The sequence below is a fragment of the Monopterus albus genome, unplaced genomic scaffold (assembly GCF_001952655.1).
Source record: "Monopterus albus unplaced genomic scaffold, M_albus_1.0 scaffold353.1, whole genome shotgun sequence".
In the NCBI taxonomy this organism is placed as follows: domain Eukaryota; kingdom Metazoa; phylum Chordata; class Actinopteri; order Synbranchiformes; family Synbranchidae; genus Monopterus; species Monopterus albus.
This window is the reverse complement of record NW_018128233.1, coordinates 30459-50742: the sequence shown is the minus strand read 5'-3', so window position 1 is coordinate 50742 and position 20284 is coordinate 30459. Positions and strand designations below refer to the sequence as shown.

General features: G+C 40.8%; 1 protein-coding gene and 1 long non-coding RNA gene across 4 annotated transcripts in view; one reads left to right on the top strand and one right to left on the bottom strand.

The window, feature by feature from the left end:
• col1a1b (collagen, type I, alpha 1b) overlaps positions 1 to 5349 on the bottom strand; it is an 18569-nt gene extending 13220 nt beyond the window's left edge. For both annotated transcript variants that reach the window (XM_020625331.1, XM_020625332.1), the window contains exons 1-8: positions 5121 to 5349; positions 3292 to 3483; positions 2692 to 2717; positions 2457 to 2492; positions 1534 to 1626; positions 900 to 968; positions 631 to 675; positions 355 to 408 (exon numbers count right to left, since the gene is read on the bottom strand). In XM_020625331.1, the coding sequence (XP_020480987.1) occupies positions 355 to 408; positions 631 to 675; positions 900 to 968; positions 1534 to 1626; positions 2457 to 2492; positions 2692 to 2717; positions 3292 to 3483; positions 5121 to 5205 (600 nt within the window). In that variant the 5' untranslated portion in view covers positions 5206 to 5349. The remainder of the gene's footprint in view (positions 1 to 354; positions 409 to 630; positions 676 to 899; positions 969 to 1533; positions 1627 to 2456; positions 2493 to 2691; positions 2718 to 3291; positions 3484 to 5120) is intronic.
• LOC109974892 (uncharacterized) overlaps positions 3429 to 20284 on the top strand; it is a 34253-nt gene continuing 17397 nt past the window's right edge. For both annotated transcript variants that reach the window (XR_002277050.1, XR_002277049.1), the window contains exons 1-2: positions 3429 to 3510; positions 13798 to 13871. This is a non-coding gene — a long non-coding RNA (uncharacterized LOC109974892). The remainder of the gene's footprint in view (positions 3511 to 13797; positions 13872 to 20284) is intronic.

The window sequence follows — 20284 nt, the reverse complement described above, 5'->3', positions numbered from 1 at the left end:
GACACACCCAAAACAAGAGGTGAACTCCCCCCGGGGGGGGGGGGGGGGGGGTTGAGGGAACTTATCACCTACAAAACATAGTGTGTGTTGATGTGTGTCAGTGGGTCAGTAATAACAACAGGAAGTGGAGCAGAAAGTGCAGGGAACAATGTGGGAAAATGTGCTACAGATAACAAACTTGAATATTAACAGAATAAATAGCATTTTATAGATTAAGAACAATCCTGCAGATTGGTAAGAAGAACAGGAATACAGTGTTGTGCCTCATTAATGAGGATAAAGCTGATATTTTTCCTCAAACCTATAGACAAACCAAGAGAAACTTTTATGTAATAGAACATTTTATATACTCACAGATGCTCCGGGCTCACCAGGCTCTCCAGGGGGTCCAGTGAAACCCTGAGGGCCCTGAAATGCATGAAAAATGGATCACTACAATATCTTTCTTTTTTATGTTTATGCATTTATCTTAGATATAGTCTCCTAGTGTATAACTGGTACAAGAAACACTGAGTGAAGACAATTAGCCAAATTCAAGGCAAAATCTTGTTTCAGCTATTATAAAATATTTTAAGCATGCTGTCAAAATGAATAGCTTAATTGTCATGTAGTTGATAAGAGAATACTTACAGAGGAGCCAGAGGGTCCAGGAGGACCACGAGGACCCATAGGACCCTGTTGATGAAGATTTTAAAATAGCACTTAGATTGTATCATTTTGTGAAAACATTAAGTTCAATAAATATAGGAGCTGCATATACATGTGACTAGTAATATGAACCAGCATTAGCCTGCATTTCAAATGTTTACTCCAGAAAATAATGTAAACTTCTATACTGTGGCTTTATTGCTGCATATTTAACAGTAAATACATGTTTAGAGAAAGCACAGCCTTCATACCATTGGGCCAGGGATAGGTGGGCCTACACCTTTAGAGGGGTCAGCAAAGCTCATCTGAGGAGAGTAGTTCTGTACAGAGAGAAGGTGAAGAATTAGTCACAAAGCTTTGAAAAACAATATTTACGAGTACTGTTCTCAAATTAATGTGGCACAAAAACATCACCTGAAGTGTTTTTTTCCCCCACGGTTACTTTGTACTGTTGCAGTGAATTGTTATTAGTGTCAACTCTGAATCACATCCTGTAGTATAAAGACTCCTGCTAGATCCTGTAGCACGGATACTGACTTATATTCTAACCTGTTACAATGTTTTAAATATTTGACTGAATAAACTGGTCAGATCACCACTTTGCTATCCTGCATGCTCCCCAGACCTAAACCTGAGGACCAGGGAGCTGTCTGCACTCCCAATGCTGCAAAAACATGTAGTTGTTTCATGCCTGCTAATCTTTCTGCTCAAGTCTGTGCAAAATAAAGGATAGTTCACTGAACTGATGCTCAGTTACAGAAATTATACCAGTCTTTAAGAGGTTGGATTAAACCTAACTTTGGCTCCTATATGTTTTTAAGATGCATCTTTTTTGACTGGTATACAAACTTAATCCCTGGCTTGTTCTGACATGGTGATACTTACTCCGCCAAGGCCAGGGGGGCCAGGAGGGCCAGGTGGTCCAGGGAGACCAGGCTCTCCATCGAGTCCATCGTTTCCAGGAGGACCAGGAGGACCCTGTGGAAAAGTTCATACACAGTGGCTGTTAGCAGTAGCCTTTGCTATTTTTCATAAAACTCATTTTAATTTGCCATGGAAAAAGAATTATATCTTATAGCACAACCAGTGTAGATCAGAGTACATTCCTTCTCAGAAATCAGGTTCGAAATTCTCAAAGTTGAAAACAAATAGAAACTGACTGGAAGATAATATTTATTGTCTTACTTATGATATCTTTAAAAATATGAGGGAGTTTATTGTTTCAAACATAAAAGTTAGCAAAAATAATTATTTTAAATTTGAATTTATATGTTTCTTGTTACTGTCACTTGTTACTGATGTAACATTACTTCATTTTTAATTAATTAAAATTTTGTTATATGACCTTTGAACTTTCAATGACCTGTAGACCTTGTGACCTAATTATCAAAGGTTATTAGCAGCAGTTACATCATAGCAGCTACATCAATATTTACAGTTTTTAGTCAGTAACTGGAGGGAAAAAAGCAACAACTATCCTTTTTAAAGAACTATGATTTTAATATAATCAACAATGTGCAATGCAGCATAGAGGTACTGCAATGTTAAAGAAGCTGAAGAAGCCAATGCAGTTTGTAACAAAAACCACACAACAACCAACACAGCATAGAAACACAAGCTTGTCATTATTGGGGCAAATGCTTCTAACTTGTCTGTGACAGAAAATGATCATTTCAAAAACATATATAAAAGCAAGGTTGCTTAAACATTATACTTATTCACAATCGGTTTGTCCTTGTAGCAAATATATGTAATTTGCATTGGACAACAGAAAGGGATGCTGAGAGTTTATGTGAATAGAAACCTACCCTGTCTCCCTTGGGGCCAACGTCTCCCTTTTCTGGCTGTGGAGAGACACAAAAAGGGAGTTAACTACCCTGCAAGGTTTTATCCAGACTGTAGAAACAATATATAAACATATATAATGACAATCTACACTGGGACATGCCAGCATGTTCAGATAGAGATCATTATGAGGTTCAGACCTCAGAGCCTATTTACACATAATTTGTAGTATCAGTCGGAGTTAAAAGGACAAAATACCTCAAAGTCTCCTGGAACCTGGGGTCCTACAAAACCAAATGGGAAAAAAAATGTCAGCGTCTCTTGACACTGTATGAGAGTCACTTTCATAACTTACAAAATAACGTAGATCTGAAAATACTGGGTTGAAAGTTGAAGCTATCTATAGCAGTAGGTCAAAGCTGAGAGTCAGGGCTGATTAAAGCATAACATAGGTTTTCACCTGATTACTGGACCAAAAGTAATGTAAAGCGTATAGTGCAAAAAGATTAGAAACTGAAATGATGTTTTGGTAGATGATGAGTGTAGGCCCTGCTGCACCCTGCAGTAGGCCTGTCACTGCACAGGTACACATGTTGGAAAATTATAGATTCATTGGCAAACTTTGCCAAAGGACAAATGTAATCCGTTTTAAAAGAACAACTATTGAAAATGAGCTGAAAAAGGATAAATCCAAAGCGGTTTTTTTTTTCCTGAGTGAAAATCCTCAGGTAAGCAGGTAGGATTAGGGCGCAAGTCCATATGTAGCCAGAGAGCCATATGGTCAGAGATGAGGTGGGAGGCGCTAGGTGGCGCCACAAAGCTAATTAACCACAGAGACGAAGAGTCAAGATGGAGTACCATCGTAATCGTCAGGGCAGATAGGGCAACACTCTCCCGGGGGGATGATGGGATCAGCGCATTCGGATGTGTCCTCACATATCACGTCGTCGCATAAGGGCTCTCCATTCTCACAGACGCAGATCTTGCAGGGCGATGGTTTCCATACATCTTTGTCGCTGTAGAGCTGGTCACCTGATTTGCACCCTTCGTCTGTGTGTGAGAGAGGAAAAACCCAAGGTGAGTTTGGGAATATTAACAGTAAAAATTCTGACATCTACATTAGAATTTTGTCTGCTAAAAAAGTGATTTGGCATCAGCATTGGATTAGATGTAGGCCTACAGTGCGCAGGTAAAACCGAGGTTAATCTTGACTACACCTGCACAGGTGTGCATCATATGGGAGTCAGATGTGCCCAGTAGACCCAGACCAGACGAGACACCTGATTCTGGTGGCAAAACAACTTCATATTCATAACACAGAAGGAGGAAGTGCGACCTAGACCTTCATCTGTTTCCCCGTTTTTATATTGTTTTTGCAGTTTCAAGACAACGTTAGTCAGTTCTGACCTCTAACATGTAGCTCAGGCCCATTAGGGTAGTTTTATTTTTCCGTGTAGCAGCCTTTGACCTTTCTGTTCTGTAATCATTGACTTCCACATCACATCTAGGCTGGTTCTGGATGTACCAAAGTCATGGAAATACTGTAGACACTCAATGACTTACGGTCTTAGAAAATCAGGTGTTTGGTGAGTGATTTGTCAGCTTTCAATTACCATCATTGTCTGTTATTTGGGCAGTGTAGGCTACATGCAGTAGGCTATCCAATAAATGTAGATCAAGATCACAAGTTCCATCCAACCTTTCTGTCCAACATTACTGCTCAGGTGTAATTTCCCCAAGGGGACAATAACGCACCCTATTTCTTATCTTATGTAGTTAAAAGAATTTCCACTCAAAGACTATTAATGGAAAATGGCTCTCAGCCTAATCACATTTAAAGCTGCAGGAGGCGTGGTGGCGCTTTGGAGGTGGGTGGACCAAGGTTTGGAAGGTGGTGCACAGTTCCAATAGTCCTATTTGCCACAGAGCGGCGCTATTCACCTGCAGGACGAGACCGTCCGCACCCTCCTCTTTATGGTGATTAATAGATGTCTAGACTATTTTTCTGTCGACGCCAGACTCAGGTTTTTCCACTGTCCTTCTTTCAGCAAATAAAGTTAAATTTTACACAAACTGGATAAAAATGTGGAGAGCTAACTTCTTACTAAACTTTACTGCAAACGTGTATCCCTATTTATCCCCAACAAACTTCTGTCTGCTCACTTATGATGCGTTTATTGTAAAATTATTGACAATAACTTCGAGTGCTGCAGTTACAGACTTTGGCACATTATCTGTGATTTGGGATGATGCGTTTCTAAAACTGGATAAAGCTGCTTTCCTAAACAAATATAATAAGGTTCCACTAAATTTATTTCCATTTTCAAATTTCTCAATGCTTGTGCACTGCTTCTACTCAGTATCCTGTCATTGCGCATCAGAGATCTTGCAGCTGCTCCCATTAGCTTTGCGCTCCAGCGGGATGCGTATTCAGCATGTTTCTGCAGGTCAGGGGGCGCAGCAAACAACACAGAAAAAATCCAGTCTATAAATCCCTATTCGCTCCGAAAACCCATCAAAACGCCTCACTGTCTAACAACTTTCCCCATCTCTGCCCAATGGAGTCAGCTTTCCAGCAGAGGACGATCAGTTCCAGCAAACTGCTCAGCATCCTTGTGGGCTATCCACATCCCGAGGATGTCACAGTCCCAAACCAACTCATATCATTGTTTGAAAGTGATACTTACTATAAACTTCACCTTGTTGAGCCCTGGCCAGAAGCACTGCTGCGCTGAGCAAGAGCGCTAACCGAATATCCACAAAGCTGAACATGTCTAAATATTAGACATGTAGATTCTTTGCGGCAGGGGAAATCCTCTTTTTCTCCTCAGACACCACTCATACACGGCAGGGTCCGGTCTGTGTGTAACTCCAATCCAGACCCTAGCAGAAACTCCCTACTGCCTAAACAAATGAGTTAGCTTGGCTTTTATATGCCAAAACTTTTGGGGAGGTCCTGTGCGCACCAGATAAGTTGAACATGTTCAAGACGTGGAGGCCCTCCTTCATCAGAAAGAGGGGGCTGTCTTAAAACATGTCAAACAAGTTCACGTTTCAGCTCAAACGTGGATGATGAGGACCGCCGTCATTTAACGCGCCGACTCCTCACAGTTCAGACGGGCTTTCTCACCCTCTGAGTGTCCATGGATTTTCTTAATTGACACCTTTGTTGGGGCGTTTTGTCTTTTCGGCCACCAACAGGAGACACTGTCGCTGAGCTGACTTTTGAGCGTTTGGACACTGGATGATTTCATTTTCAGCTTAGCATTCATTAGGTCCTCAGTTGTGCATGGAGTTATTTAATTCAAAGTTTATACTTTATTTAGTGGTTTATTTTTAAAAAAGAAGGAAATTGTTCAGTATAATGTCTGATGATGTACAATTAGTTAAAGTGAAGGGCGCGTTTTATGCACAGATGGAGATTAAATACTGATAATATCATTTGAAGTTCTAGTGTTTCTACTTCAGCTTCTTACATGTATTCTTGAGGGGGCATCTTTATGTTAGTATAGATATTAAAACTGAAATTAATTTTTGTTTTTATTTTTGCCTTGTACACCTAAGTACCCACAGACAACTACAGTGTATGCACAGAACAAATATATTGTTTAAACATAATGTAACACACATGGTGCATTGACTTCCTACAGTTTTAATGTCTTTAAGGAAAGTGTAACTGCAAATCCAAACCCATTACAAAATGTTAATATATATATTTCCTCTTATTGTTAAGCATCAGAACCCTTCCTCTACTATCCTTAAACTTTACAACAAATAAAACATGCCATTAATAGTGCATCCATCAATCCATTCAAGGAGAACAATAATCCAAAAGCACACTGAACAAAGCACTCAAATGCATGTACAACAACTGTGTTAAAAATCCACCTTTTCCAAAAGAGGCATGGCCATCTCATGATGTTAGAGACAGGGAGTGAGGGAGGGAGAAGAAAATCTGGCGACTCCACAAAGCAGCCTGGTTACACTGTGGACACGTTGCAGCTTCTGCAACTACAGAATAGCCTGATTTGACCTTTCATTAACTCTTCACTGTAGCCGTCTTCTTCTGACATTGAACCTGTCTTGCTTTCAGTAGTAAGAATCAATGAAAAATAGGAACACAATGTTTAAGAGGCCTTTGTCACAAACATAAAAGCCTGTTAGACTGCTGATTGAGCAGTGGAAATAATCAAATTAGGGGATGTTTCAGTTCCCAAATAGACCTCATGACCAGTTTGAGAGAAGAAAATGCAGAGTTTATGAAATAGTCTGAATTCTTCCTTTGACTGTTAAACTGTATATGAAATGGTCATTAATAACAAACAAGAAAGGAAGAAGAGCTACAAAGAAACAAGTGAAAACATATAAAAACAGCAGTAATTGTTGATACTAGTAGCTTCACTGCTGTAGCTGTTGTGTTCTACATTACCACTAATTTAGCTAGTATTAAATCTCAGTCAGCAGAATAAGACTTTATGTGCATTTATATATATACAGTATACACACACACACACACACACACACACACACACATATTAGGGGTGGGGGTATATTACTTTTATGCTTTTTTTTATTTTGAAACCCCAGATCCAACTGAGTAGCTCCAAAGGCTCCAAGTGGCCATGATTTCCTGATGTTGGCACAAATCAGAGTCATCTGTGCATTGGTGAGATCTTGTGCAAGCTCTCACTTTATTTACATCCCACTAGTTCATTACACTCAGGTCTGGGGTATTGCTAGTAAAGAAATATGTCACCCACTGCAGCGGTGTGTTTCACTAATATGCTTTTAATTGTTTTCGAACAACACCAGAGGTCTATGGCACAGCTGACTGGCACACTGATGAACGTTAACTGTGACTAGAGGCAAATCACCATAGGTTTTAGTCACTGTATGGGGACTGTTGAAAATACTGTTAATATGATTGGCCTTATCCTTTAATAGGCATCTCCTGTTATGATTGGCCTTATCCTTTAATAGGCACCTCCTGTTGTAAATTCACATAAAACTGTACAGGAGCACTGACCTTGGTCCTTGTGCATTAAAAAGCATGATTGATTGATTTTTCTTTATTTTATAGCAGTTAGATAATGAGTCTGTAATAGCAGTTTATAACCTATTCTTTGTAAGACAAGCATAATGTAACAATTAAATTATTTACATAGTGAGGAAGCTTTAAGTGGCTTTTTCTGGACAAGACAGAGATGGATGAGAGGAGAATTGTACAGAATATCACAGTTTTCAGGGTGTTTTGAATGAGATGTAAGGAGGGAAGTCCTGCTGTTTGCCTAAGGAAACCAGTTAGATAAGACCCGTGCCAGTCTGTTGTCACTGTGATTTAAAAACACATTTTCCCCATCACAATAATGTGACACTTGGTTCTGTTCTCACTCTTTTATACATGTGCTGAACATATAAAATGCAGGGAAAGTCAAGTTTTGATTGAGAGATGAATAAATGGTATCAGAGTTTTAGGCAGCAACGTGCACATTCAGAGAGACTTTCTGTGAGTGGAATGAAGCTGAAGCTCGCAGGACAGTATTTAAATAGAACTGGTAATTTTCTGCTGTTTGCCTTGGATTCCAGCTGCCGCAATCTATAATATATTTTTTGTGGACAGTCTCTCAGAGTTCAGACTGGTGGTTAGGGAGGAGTTTATGGTGTTTCAGTTGCATTCAGGTATCCTTTCACTGTACTTGAAGCTATGTTTTCTTATTGGAGGACAGGATATTTAGCAGAAAAGAAACCAGTTGCTGTCAAGTTCTCCAGCCAACAGAATCTGAAACAATCCAATCTGTTGCTGGAGAAGGCAATCACTTGATTGTCTTACTGTTAATGAGAAGACTGTGGCTGTTTTACACAAAACCTAACAGGTCTCCCATGGAGAAGCATTTATGAATGGAAACTGTAGCTGTTTGGCGGTAGAAAGATCATATGTTATTTAAAAAGCAGCACAGACCCTCAGGAGGGGTCAACTAATGTGGCTGTTATTTGAAACATGTCCTGTACTGATGCTAATGAAGCTATAGGACTGTTGTCTATAATTGAGTCGCTTCTCTAGAGACGGTCAGAAAGAAATTAATTAACCTCACATTGGTAGATGCATCTTTGCATAAGTAGGTTTATGTACAGTGTTAAGATCAGACAGAGCTTGGAAAGTAACTAATAAGGCCTCTGAGCTGTAGCCAGTAACAGAGCTTCTGCCTGGCCTTGTCCATGTGTTCCTACTTGCAGGTTTCTGAGCTTTTGCTGCACTGAACTCTAACAAAGCCAAATCCTCTCTGTCACCCTCTCTAACTTGATCCTATTGCTCAGAGCCTGGAGGCCCATTGTTCTTCCACCTTATTTAAGGTGCCAAAGGGCATTTATTTGTTTTTTGCATTTTTCAATAATGTCTCCTTTGACTCACTGTCTGACTGGACATTTTGCGATAAGACCGCTATTACTTGCTGTTGAACTTTGTTCCAGGCCATTATGATGTTTGTTAATTATTTTCAATTGCAGGTTTTGGCACAGACCTTTTTTAAGTAGAAGCCCATTGTAAGCCCACCTTCTTCAGACAAATTACAGGGTATAAGGAGGAAAATTGTACAGTATCTCAAATAAAATCACTCTCTGTACAGCACATCTTTAAATTCTAAATGGCTGTTATCAAGTTCAGCACCAAACTGTAACACTGTTTATCTGAATAGTTTTCAAAATCACATGTGCTCATTCAGATATTAAAAATGAATTTCTGATGCAGAATCACCTTCTGTCAGGTAATAAAATCTTTAAGTGCTCAACTACACTAGGTTTCCAAAGCAATAATTAAAAATAATAAAGAGTACAACACACAAGGTACCAAGAAAAAGGGAATTGGTTAACTAACCTAGAACAGAAAAGGAACTTGTATACTTCCAAGCCAATTCCTTTTTATTCTATGACAGTGCGATGAATTAATGCAAAAGGTTTGTGAAGCCATTTTCTTCATAATTTGCCAAGTGTAGGTCTATGACAGGCAGGAGTCAGTGGACTTACGCCTGAGGTACAGTATCAGTCTTGTTTTATGGCTTGACTGCTATGTGGGTTTTATATGAAGCTTTCTGGTTTGTTAAATCTCAAAGAATCAAATGGAGTCAACTCTCAATATGAGAGCACTCCTTTGTCAACCCCACAAATCCTCAGTCACAGTCAGGACAGCTAGAGTCTACCATGGACGTACGTGTACAGACAGCCAAATGACTACTGTGACTACAGTCGCCTCCAGCTCTGGCCCAGACTCTGCAAGTTCATTCAAAGTAGTAGCATCAGTTGGAAAAAAAAGAGGGACTTCTGCATGGAATTATGGGTAAATGCTCAATTACAGGGTGAATGTTGAGCCCATTTCTGACTGTTACTTCACGTAGAGTGCTGTGTGAACTGCAATCATCTCATGCAAGACTTTTTTTTCTAGTCTATGGCTGGGGTTAGTGCGCGCTGGCTGAGCACCACTCTCACCGCTATAGCAGACTTTTGCATAGAGGACAGTCGTTTTCTGCACTAACAGGAATGTTGTTATATGATACCACGTACTGTAGATTATATATCTCTGATGAATCAGAAGTTACAGCCTGGCCTCTGCTGCATTGAAAGCAGCATGTTAGTGTTAAGTACAGCTCAATATTAGGTGTGAGCATTAAGGTTAACTGACGCTGGAAGCATAGCTGTGGCTTTCGACTGTCATAAGGGAGTAGGTGGATATTTTGGGAAATATGCTTATTTCAGTTCTTGCTGAGAGTTCGATGAAAAGAATGATGCCACTGTCATGGCTGTCCATTAAGTATAAAGCCGTCAAACAGTTCAGCTTAGCATATGGACTGGACGGAGGGTGGAGGGTATGTTTAGGAGCAAAAGGATGCCAAAACACTTGAATGATTCCAACTGGTTTGAAACTAGAGCTCAGCTGCTTAACAAATCCAGCCTCTCACGAGCTCCACCCAGCGTGACACGTCACTTTCTCTCTGGGGCGTGAGAGAAAATGCTGGGGACCTGCAGGCCCATAGCCACCGCCACAATAAAACTGCCTTCACGGGCATCCATTGACAGCTTAATGTTAAATGCCCATGTTTTGATTAGGACATCAGATTGCTGTTTTCCTTATGGCTTGAGTTTTTGGGGGGGTTTGGATGTGCTGTGCAGTTATCTATCAGCTTTGTTTCTCTCACAGGACACAAATGTCAGAAGAGGCCTTTCTCCCCATTTCTTTGTCTGGTTTTCTTCTCAACTCTGCATCTGGCTTTGTCCGCTGTCCCAGCCCCCGATCCAAACACTAGCTCTCCATCCCTCCCTCTTTCTCCCCTGCCTGCTTTCTTTCCTCCCATCCTTTCACTCCCCCACCAGCACAGACATCCAGTCAGACACAGTGAGTGGATGGAAAATATGACTGGATCCTTCCCTGACTTCAGATAATGTGCAAGACTGCTGGCGAGCGTGGCACCGCTAAAAGCAGGGAGAGAGAAAAGGAGTGTAATGGACAGTGAGACGTTTACCTCAAGGGTTGCTCCTAATATTTAATAAAGTAGAATCTTTGGAGGAAAGGTGTAATCCTTTGCAGATTTGAACATTTTTTTACAGTTCTGCAGCAACTCATTGCTAACGTCACATGTTCTCCAGAATAAATGACTTGTCCTTAGACTTTACAGTGGTAATATATTGAAGTAGAGAATCACTATCCCCTCATCTGGTGATGTTTATGGTGGTGGAACGTCATAGGCCACTAGACAAAAACCATACAGCCCCACTGTGTATGTGGGTGTCATGTCTCCCCAGCCACGATAGCTCAAACTGAGGCAAAGCCTGTTGAAATGCAGGCAGATGGGAATTAAAACAGGTAGGTAGGTAGGTAGACAGGACTTTATTGATCCCACAATGGGGAAATTACTGTGTTCCAGCAGCAATAAAGAGCAGTAACAAAACACCATAAGAACAAACACCACACACATATCTTGAGAAACAAGTTCCAAAGTACCTAAAACCAAACAGAATATATTTGAGAGACAATCAAGAACAAATCAAAATATCTAAGAACAAGACAAAATATAGTATTCAAGATATAGTAAAACAGTGATGTTGGGGTGGAATATTTTATTCTCAATGGGAGACACAAGAATGAAAAAGGTACAAATTTTTATCTGCGTGTCTACCAGCTGGATTCATGTCAGGAACTTAAATGTTTATATATTTTTTCTAATCAGTGGTGTTCTAAATGTTCATCTGAGGAGAAATGCATGATTTGTGTCTAAAGGCTTTCTTCGCCATTCCTTTCTGAATGTAGTTTCCAGCTCTCTTGCAGTCTATTCAAGGTGCTTTGACACCGGTGTTTCTCACCATTTGGGAAAGTTAGTCAGTGCAATAGCACATTGGTGTGCCTAACAAAGGCTAAAGTTGTTTTAGGAAGAGCCACATTATAGAAATTATCTGCTGTTTTTTGTAGCCAACCTTACAGTGCTATGTTTTTGCAAATTCCTGAGTCTGAGCACTTTGATTCCTTCTCTGTACAACCAGTGGTGGATTTTAAACATGTGACGAGTGTCTAACAGCCATGCTTCGAGGCTAAAGTCTATCACAAAGCAAGTTTGCGAGTAATGATTTGGGGAAATGAACTCAGAGATCTCATCTGGAAATGGCGTTACTCCAGCTGCGTTGCCGCCCCTCTGCAAGCACTCATAAATACTGCAGCCCATGGTGATGTTCACATGTGAGGAAGGTTGTGGGTAGGAGGTGCAGCTGAGTCTAAGAACAGGAAAAGGAAAAAGACAGTACAGAAGAGACATACTAGGAAAGGCAAGATAAATATACATGAGTAAGAGGTGGCACTGGATTCAAATAGAAAGTGGAAGTTTTAGTATCTGTACTGAAGCTCCATCATTTCTAGAGACAGAGAAAGAGGCAGAAGAGCTAGGCAGTTACCTTAAACTAAGACACAGTGGAAATAGAAATAAGGAAGCCTGTAACTTTGTAGTGAAAAAAATCCCCATCTGTTGGATGACTCATACTCTCCCCTCAGCCCCAAAAAGAAAAATTAACAACATCCTAGTTTTTACACAGCTACAACAGTGATATTCTGACCAAACATTTTAAGCACAGGAATGTCTTATTACCTTACTACCTCTCTGAATACATGACGACATGTTTACAGTGTTTCTGTTCAGATGACTTGTGGTTATATTTATTGTTGAAATAACTGATGAATATTAATGTTAACCTGTTTTTGGCCACTTGACTGGTTAGCATCAGTTGGTCCTGTTTTGTCTGTCCCAGACACAGATAAAAAATGCCATGCTATCAGCATCTTGGAAGTGTTTCTCCCCCAAAAGCAAACGAGCAGAAGTTACTACCTTTAAGATTAGACTTAAAACTATACTTTTTGATAAAGCTTATAGTTAGGGCTGGATCAGGTGACCCTGAGCCTTCCCTTAGTTATGTTGCTATAAGCCTAGGCTGCTGGGGGGCCCATGATGCTCTGAGTTTCTCTCCTCCTCTCCTCTCCTCTCCTCCCCTCTCCTCTCCTTTCCTCTTACACATCACTAACTGTGTGTCTCCTCTTTCCTGTAGTGTGTCCTCTCTCTCTCCCTGTACCTTTCTGCAGGTTGCCCTGGCTCTGGAGCTCTATGTTTCTGATGAGTAGTCACCGGCCACATCAACCTGCCCAGTGTTTGATTGTTTGTTGTGTCTCGTTGCTTTTCTTCTTTTCTCTCTCCTCTATCCACTCACCCCAACCAGTCGTGACAGAAGGCGGTGGAGGTTTAACCCTCTTGTTATGTTGCAGGTCAAATTGACCCATTGTAAAGTTAAAATTAAGTTTAAATTAATTAAAAATAAAAACAATAGTTAAAAGTATTTTATTGGTATGAAGCTTCTTCTGTTTGGCTTAATAGGTGTAATCGATATATATAATGAAAATGGTTAATTTCACATATTTGCAACCTCCCCCTGCATGTGTATATTAAGATACTGTTCATACTGAACATAAGAGGTGTCTCATGTTAATTTATCAGCATCACTTCATAAAAAGAAAAGATTTCAAAATGTAAAATATAATATAAATGTTTTTAAAAATTTTATTAAATCAATGTCATGTAAAAATAATGTATTTTATATGTAGGTCTTTCCAATGTACATTAAAAAAAGTTTTAACATGCATTTTTTATGAAAAACGAGTGCATTATCCTCATTGAACTATAATCTGTGAGAGGTAAAGAACACCATTGCACTAAACAGTGACTGAAATGGTTAGTAATGGGAAAATTAGCCCTCCCCTCTCTTATGTTCTTGTTTGTCACATTAACAACACTTTGGTGAAAATAGTTTCCTTATTTTCTACTTTTGTGTTTCTCTTTGCAGCACGTCACTCTCAAGGAGGACACAGCCGTGCACCAGCAATCTTCCTCTGTGCACCATATGTGACGAAATCAAATGTAAGTTTAATCATATGCTGGAGAGAAACACTGTGAGCCTCTGAAAATGTTCAGCTAGTTTCATAATCACTTTTCAACAGAATTGTTGGAAAAATAGAAAACCATTGGTGTTTTATTAAAACTAGACAGACCTTATTAGCTGAATATTAAATCCTATAGCCTGTATACTGTGATTCTAGTGGAACATCTTGCTCATCCTTTTACAAGGCCATGGAACAGTATTACCTGAAAGTAACTTTTTTTTTTTTTTGCCTTTGTTTACTTTCTGTCAGTGTTGTTTTTTAAGGCCCCAAGTCCCCAGTGCTTGACATTACCTCAGCACGTGGCAGTGAAGGATGCAAAGACTCTAGCTGGAGTCAGTGAGGATGGTAGTCACAGTAACTCATTACACTACTCGCTATATTGCTTTTCAGCTACACCCCACAGATGTGTTCTTTCACCTCAAAATGTGCCTAGTTGTGCTGTCTTAGTAAGTTACAGGAGCTTTGAGGTCATCTTTTTTCCCAGTGGAGTTCCACCACTACCTGCACAATATCTCCAGCCACTGAACATAGGCACTTCTATCTTCCAAACTAGCTTACTGCTTATGGTGCTGCTAATAGTGACATGTAGTGACATGTGCAAGCACGATGATTACAAATATTACATGTGAAATCAAGGTGATATAGAAATCAATAATAAATACTGTGTTTTGTCACTTAGTTCTGAGACCTTGGATTTTGACCAGTTGCATATACATTGTGACAGTGAAAAGAGTTCTGCAGCATAGAGACGTTTTCATAGTAATACAATTTAACATTGGTCGTCCTGGTGCATGAATAATTGTGGGTGAATTGTTACAGTTGGACCCAATTTTTTCAAATAATATATCATTTTTATATGAGCTAATTTCTTTTTCACTAAATTGCATCATGTAGTATTGGTCTCTGAAGAAGTTTCATGGTGTATTTTTTTCTGTTCAGATAGTCCTAGACAGTCTATGATTTGAAAACCTCCTAAGATTTGGTCACAGCAGTCTGAACAAAGTTATTATAGTTCACCTTCTTTCCTCATAACCTGAAGTCTGACATGATGATGGATGGATGGAGTCTAATCAGGTTTTCATAACACCATCCCAGCACCCAGTTCAGCTTCTCTGTTAATTATTCTGTCGTGATGTTTTTGGGAAATTCTGTCTGTTTCACAAAGAGGAAACACAAGAAGGAAAAGTCGCTCCTGAGCATGTGCAAGAGATCTCTCAGGAGTGCATTAGATCGAACTCACAGTCCAGCCCAAAGTTTGCTGAGTATTTCAGAACGGTTGAGAAGAAAAAAGTGACCTCAGTACTGAAGAATGCAATGTGGTCTGTTCTCCCTCCCCTAACATCCATCTCAAGCAAAAATGACTTCTCTTAACCCACAGTTTAGCAGAGGCAGCGTATATGACTTGAGCCATTTAAATGCCCACAGCAGCCTTAGTTCTCCTCTTTACTCTTCCTCCCTTATTTTCACCTACTTTTTCATGAGCAGTTGCCATGTTAAATGCTTCCTCTTTTTCCCTTTGCAATTGTCCTCACTTTGCAAAGGGATCCTTAAGAAAACAAAATTAGTACTGGCAGATGTCTTTGTGTTCAGCATAAATATTATAGTTATTGATAAGTCAGACCCTGTCTGGTCCTGCAGAGGCTTTGAGAATGCCATCTCCTTTAGCAGTTTTTACTTCGTTTTGCCTTTTACTTCTGTGATAGACTGTGTGTAATTACTTGCAGTAGTGACAGTCATTCTTGCTTGTTATGTCTGTTCCCCTGTGTGTTTTACCAAAATGGAAAGAGGAAGCAGGCCGAGTCATTCCTTTGTAATACTTTGATATATTCTCCTTGATGAAGTCTTATAATATTATTGTATCAAATGTTGAGAGAGATGCAGAGAAGATAACAGAAATATTCACATGTTTAAATAATTCCCCTCTGTCCTAGTTCATGTCAAACTTGTGATCAATTGTCGTTAGTTGTGTCTTATTGAGGCTCCCAGTTCTGCCAGAATTGCATCTTTTTCTGATTGTTACTGCAGTGTTAAGTGTTTCTTTTCCTGCCACTGCATACGTTTTTGCCATGGTGAGATTCTACTGTGGAGGTGTTAGGAGAAGAATTTTCATGCCTGACGAGTTTTCCTGGTGCAAGCCACATGTTTAGAAATCACTGGTGCTGCTGGAGGAGGAGCTGCATTTCAGGCTTGCCTCCTGACTCACCCCCAAACTGCAGGACTAACAGCTTTCAGATGGTGGTTGGAGAGGAAGTATGGAAGATGGTGGAGTGGCTGGAGGGGCGTGTGTTTGGACTGTGTTGTGCAAATTATACTAATGATATTTCTAAATGTAGGCATATAGAATTGTATGGATTTGGGCACTGAAAGTAGGTGAAAGGTATGCGTTTGGAGTGGTCAGCACTAAGTGCAGTGAGGCGGCCATGACAGTCTTTCAGCTATATGTTGATATGACTGATATTGCTAAAAAAAGTGATCTGTTGTGAGATATGATGCATGTTATTGAGCCTGGTTACTGAACATGTACATATAGCATTTCTTAACATTTTGAGGCTGTGGTACATGTTGTTGAGGGGGTGAATGTGACATCAGACAGGATTTGTTAGTTATTTTAATTCATTGTTAGCTTTTTAAATCAGGCAACACTTTTCATGGCAGAAGCAATTTCAGACACTATGTTCAGTTTTCAGTGTTGTAGTCCAGTCATTAATACAGAGTCTTGAGTCCCAAGTATTCGAGTCTGAGTCACCAAAGAACAGTTCGAGTCGAGCCCCCATTACCTGAGTCTGACTCGGGAGGCGGAGTGAACGTTTCGATGGGTCAAGGCACAAATCCTTAAAATCAGGACTCACTTGTAGCCTGAGTCATGGACTTGAGTACTACTACAACATGGTCTGTTTCTGTATAAAAAGCAGTCAAAAAGCAGTCAAAAATTAGCTGCTGAGCTTGGCCAGTGAAATTAAAGTAATTATCATTCACTGACAGTTCACTCACTTCCCCCCATTATTCACTTCCTGTGAGAGGAAAACCCTGGGCCACACCCACTGAAGCCACGTGCCGTCATTAAAACTGAACTCTATATATTTTTTACTCCCTTCTGTGCACCTCTGCATGCACTTACATGGACACCTGGATAGTTCTGAAACCAGGTGAACTTACTGATCTGTATACAGATTCTGTCATTTTTACCAGAGGCTGAATTACCCTCTACAATTCTGCACTTAACTGCATCTTCTAAAATGTCAAATAAAAACAGAATAGCACCCTGCTGGCACCTTATTTTCCTGATCTGGTCAGCCTCTCATTTGGCAGACTATTTTGATACTACCCCTCTTGTTATGTAGAAGAATAATGCATACATTCATTTTTATTCTAGTCTAAGTTTCCATATTCCCCTTCCCGATCCTAGACTGATCTCCAACACAACAATGACTGGAATTAAAGACTCAGACAAGTAAGACAATGTGTGGAGAAGGCACCTAGTGAATGTCCCAGGCTTTTCGCATGACACTGAGACTTGAGCTCAGTAAACTCTCATCCAAAAATAAGTGCAAAATTAGAGGGTTAGGAGAAGAGAGAGAAGAAGGCCACTGGGCTTGGTTCTTGGCCCCACGTATTCAGGCGCTGTGGAGTTTTCTTTCCTGTCTCCTATTATTTCTGGTCTTTTGCCTGGTTGAATCAAGAGTGGGAGAGAGTTAGAGGGGAGATGAAGAGAGAGGAGAAGAAGGGTGGGAGAGGAGAGTAAGACAAAGACAAAGAGGCAAGATGAAGACAGAGAAGATGGCAGGGACAGACAGACTGGCTGTACTGTCTCCTGGCCAGAGTTTGAATGACTGAGTAAATGGAGAAAACTTGGGAGGCATTCAAGTGCAGCCATTTTGTAAGAATGATAGTTTTAATCCACACAAACATTTACAAATTTTATATACTCCTGTTGGAGTATAACCCTCTGCACAAATGAGAAATGATTTGAAGACAGTCATAAGACATGAGTGATTGGGACAAATACTGCATATCTCTTGAATAAGCTGTCTGAACCTATTGTCCTGTCAGTAGTCACTATATCACCGAGCTTCTAGAACTACATTTCACAAAAACACACAGATGAATTTCACTTCCTATTGTGACCAGATTTGACTGAGTGAAGCAGAAACTTCCAAAAATCCTCAGTGGTTCCAGCCGAGGGGAGACAACTAAAGAAGGATTATAGAAATATTTCCAAGTTGGAAACTATGGATTCCTCTTTCATAGTTGCTGTTGATACTTCAGTGATCCACAGATCCTAGAAGCCAGTTATTCATTCATTCATTCATTTTCTACCACTTAGTCCCTGAACGGGGTCACGGGGGGAGGGGGGGGGCAATCCCGGCCGGCAATCGGGCGAAGGCGGGGTGCACCCTGGACAAGTCGCCAATCCATCACAGGGCTAACACATAGACGAACAACCACACACATGCACTCCTATGGGCAATTTAGAGACACCAATCAACCTAAGCTGCATGTCTTTTGGACTGTGGGAGGAAGCCGGAGTACCCGGAGAGAACCCACACAAGCACGGGGAGAACATGCAAATTCCACACAGAAAGGTCCCAGGTGGGGCCCGAACCCAGAACTACCAGTTACAGCCAGTTAACAAGTAGTGAATATTGCAAAAGTAAAAACAAAAAGCTTTTTGTTCCTTACATCAACACAGATATGTTTAGTGTCACACTGGATATGGTCTAATACAGGTACAGGAATCTAAACACTACACTGCTCCTCTGCTTATGTTCCTTTTCAGCTGCATCCTAGATAAGTTTTGTGGCTGAACTATAAATCCAACAAAACCAGATGTTTTTGGATGCTGGTGCTGCAACCTGAGCAAGCATTGTCCCTGCACTGCGATTGTTAGATTTAAACAAGTGTCTCGTTGGAAATGTTCCTCAGTGAAGAACGATCTTTTCCTTTGCATTTTGTGAGCACATCTGTTGGGAGCATCTGCCATCGTAACACTATATCAAAGACCAGCTTCAATTTGTTTCAAACAATAAAAACACATACATAAGTGTTTATTGGAGTAGCTTGAGTTTTATGTAGTATCAAGGCCACATTTAAAAGAGGCTCTTCATTACTTACTACCTGAGAACCCTGCATGTTTTACAACAGCCCTAGATGCTTCTGTTATTTAATCGGGAGTCAGAAACGAGTCTGGGCCACTTGTAAAATGTACTGTACAGCTGTACAGTGCTTTATGGCAGTGGGAAATTAATATTTGACATCTTCATTTTTGCTGTGAAACTAGACTTTGTCTTTGTTTTAAAACTGAGGGATTAACAGGTTTGTTCAACACTATGGATTAATTGATACATTTTTGGAATAACATATCTTAAGATAGACTATAAAGTGAGAGGCGAGAAGATTTCTAGAAGTCTGACAAAGCCCTGTTGCTATATCAATAATTTATATTGTATAATTTCTATTCAGATTATTGAGACACCTTATTTGTCCTTGACAGCTGTTCAGTGGAAAATAATGTATGTGTAAAAGGTATAATTGCCATGGTGGGTACATTTGTACCCACCATTGCATGGCATGGAGCATGGCATGGAGGAGTTCGGTGAGACCATGGAGAGGGACTATCGGTCGGCCTTGAAGAAATTCTGGCAAACTGTCTGGCGCCTCAGGAGGGGGAAACAGTGCCCTGCCAAAACTGTTTACAGTGGAGGTGGGCAGTTGTTGACCTCGAATGGGGATATCGTCGGACGGTAGAAGGAATACTTCGAGGATCTCCTCAACCCCAGCGTCATGTCTTCTGATGAGGAAGCAGAGGCCTGGGGCTCGGAGGTGGACTCATCCACCACCCAAGCTGAAGTCAGCAAGGTAGTTGAGAAGCTTCTCGGTGGCAAGGCACTGGGGGTGGATGAGATCCACCCTGAGTACCTCAAGTCTCTGGATGTTGTGGGGCTGTCTTGGCTGACACGCCTCTGCAACGTTGCATGGTGGTTGGGGACAGTGCCTCTGGACTGGCAGACCAGGGTGGTGGTCCCTCTTTTCAAGAAGGGGGACCGGAGGGTGTGTTCCAACTATAGGGGGATCACACTCCTCAGCCTCCCCAGGAAAGTCTATGCCAGGGTACTGGAGAGGAGAATTTGACCGATTGTTGAACCTCGAACAATGCGGTTTTTGTCCTGGCCACGGAACACTGGACCAGCTCTATACCCTCTCTTCAGGGCAATGGAGGGTTCATGGGAGTTTGCCCAACCAGTCCACATGTTTCATGGATCTGGAGAAGGCATTCGACCGTGTCCCTCGTGGCGCCCTGTTGGGGGTGCTCCAGGAGTACGGGGTCCGGGGCCCTTTGCTAAGGGCCGTCCGGTCCCTGTACGACTGGAGCAGGAGCTTGGTTTGCATTGC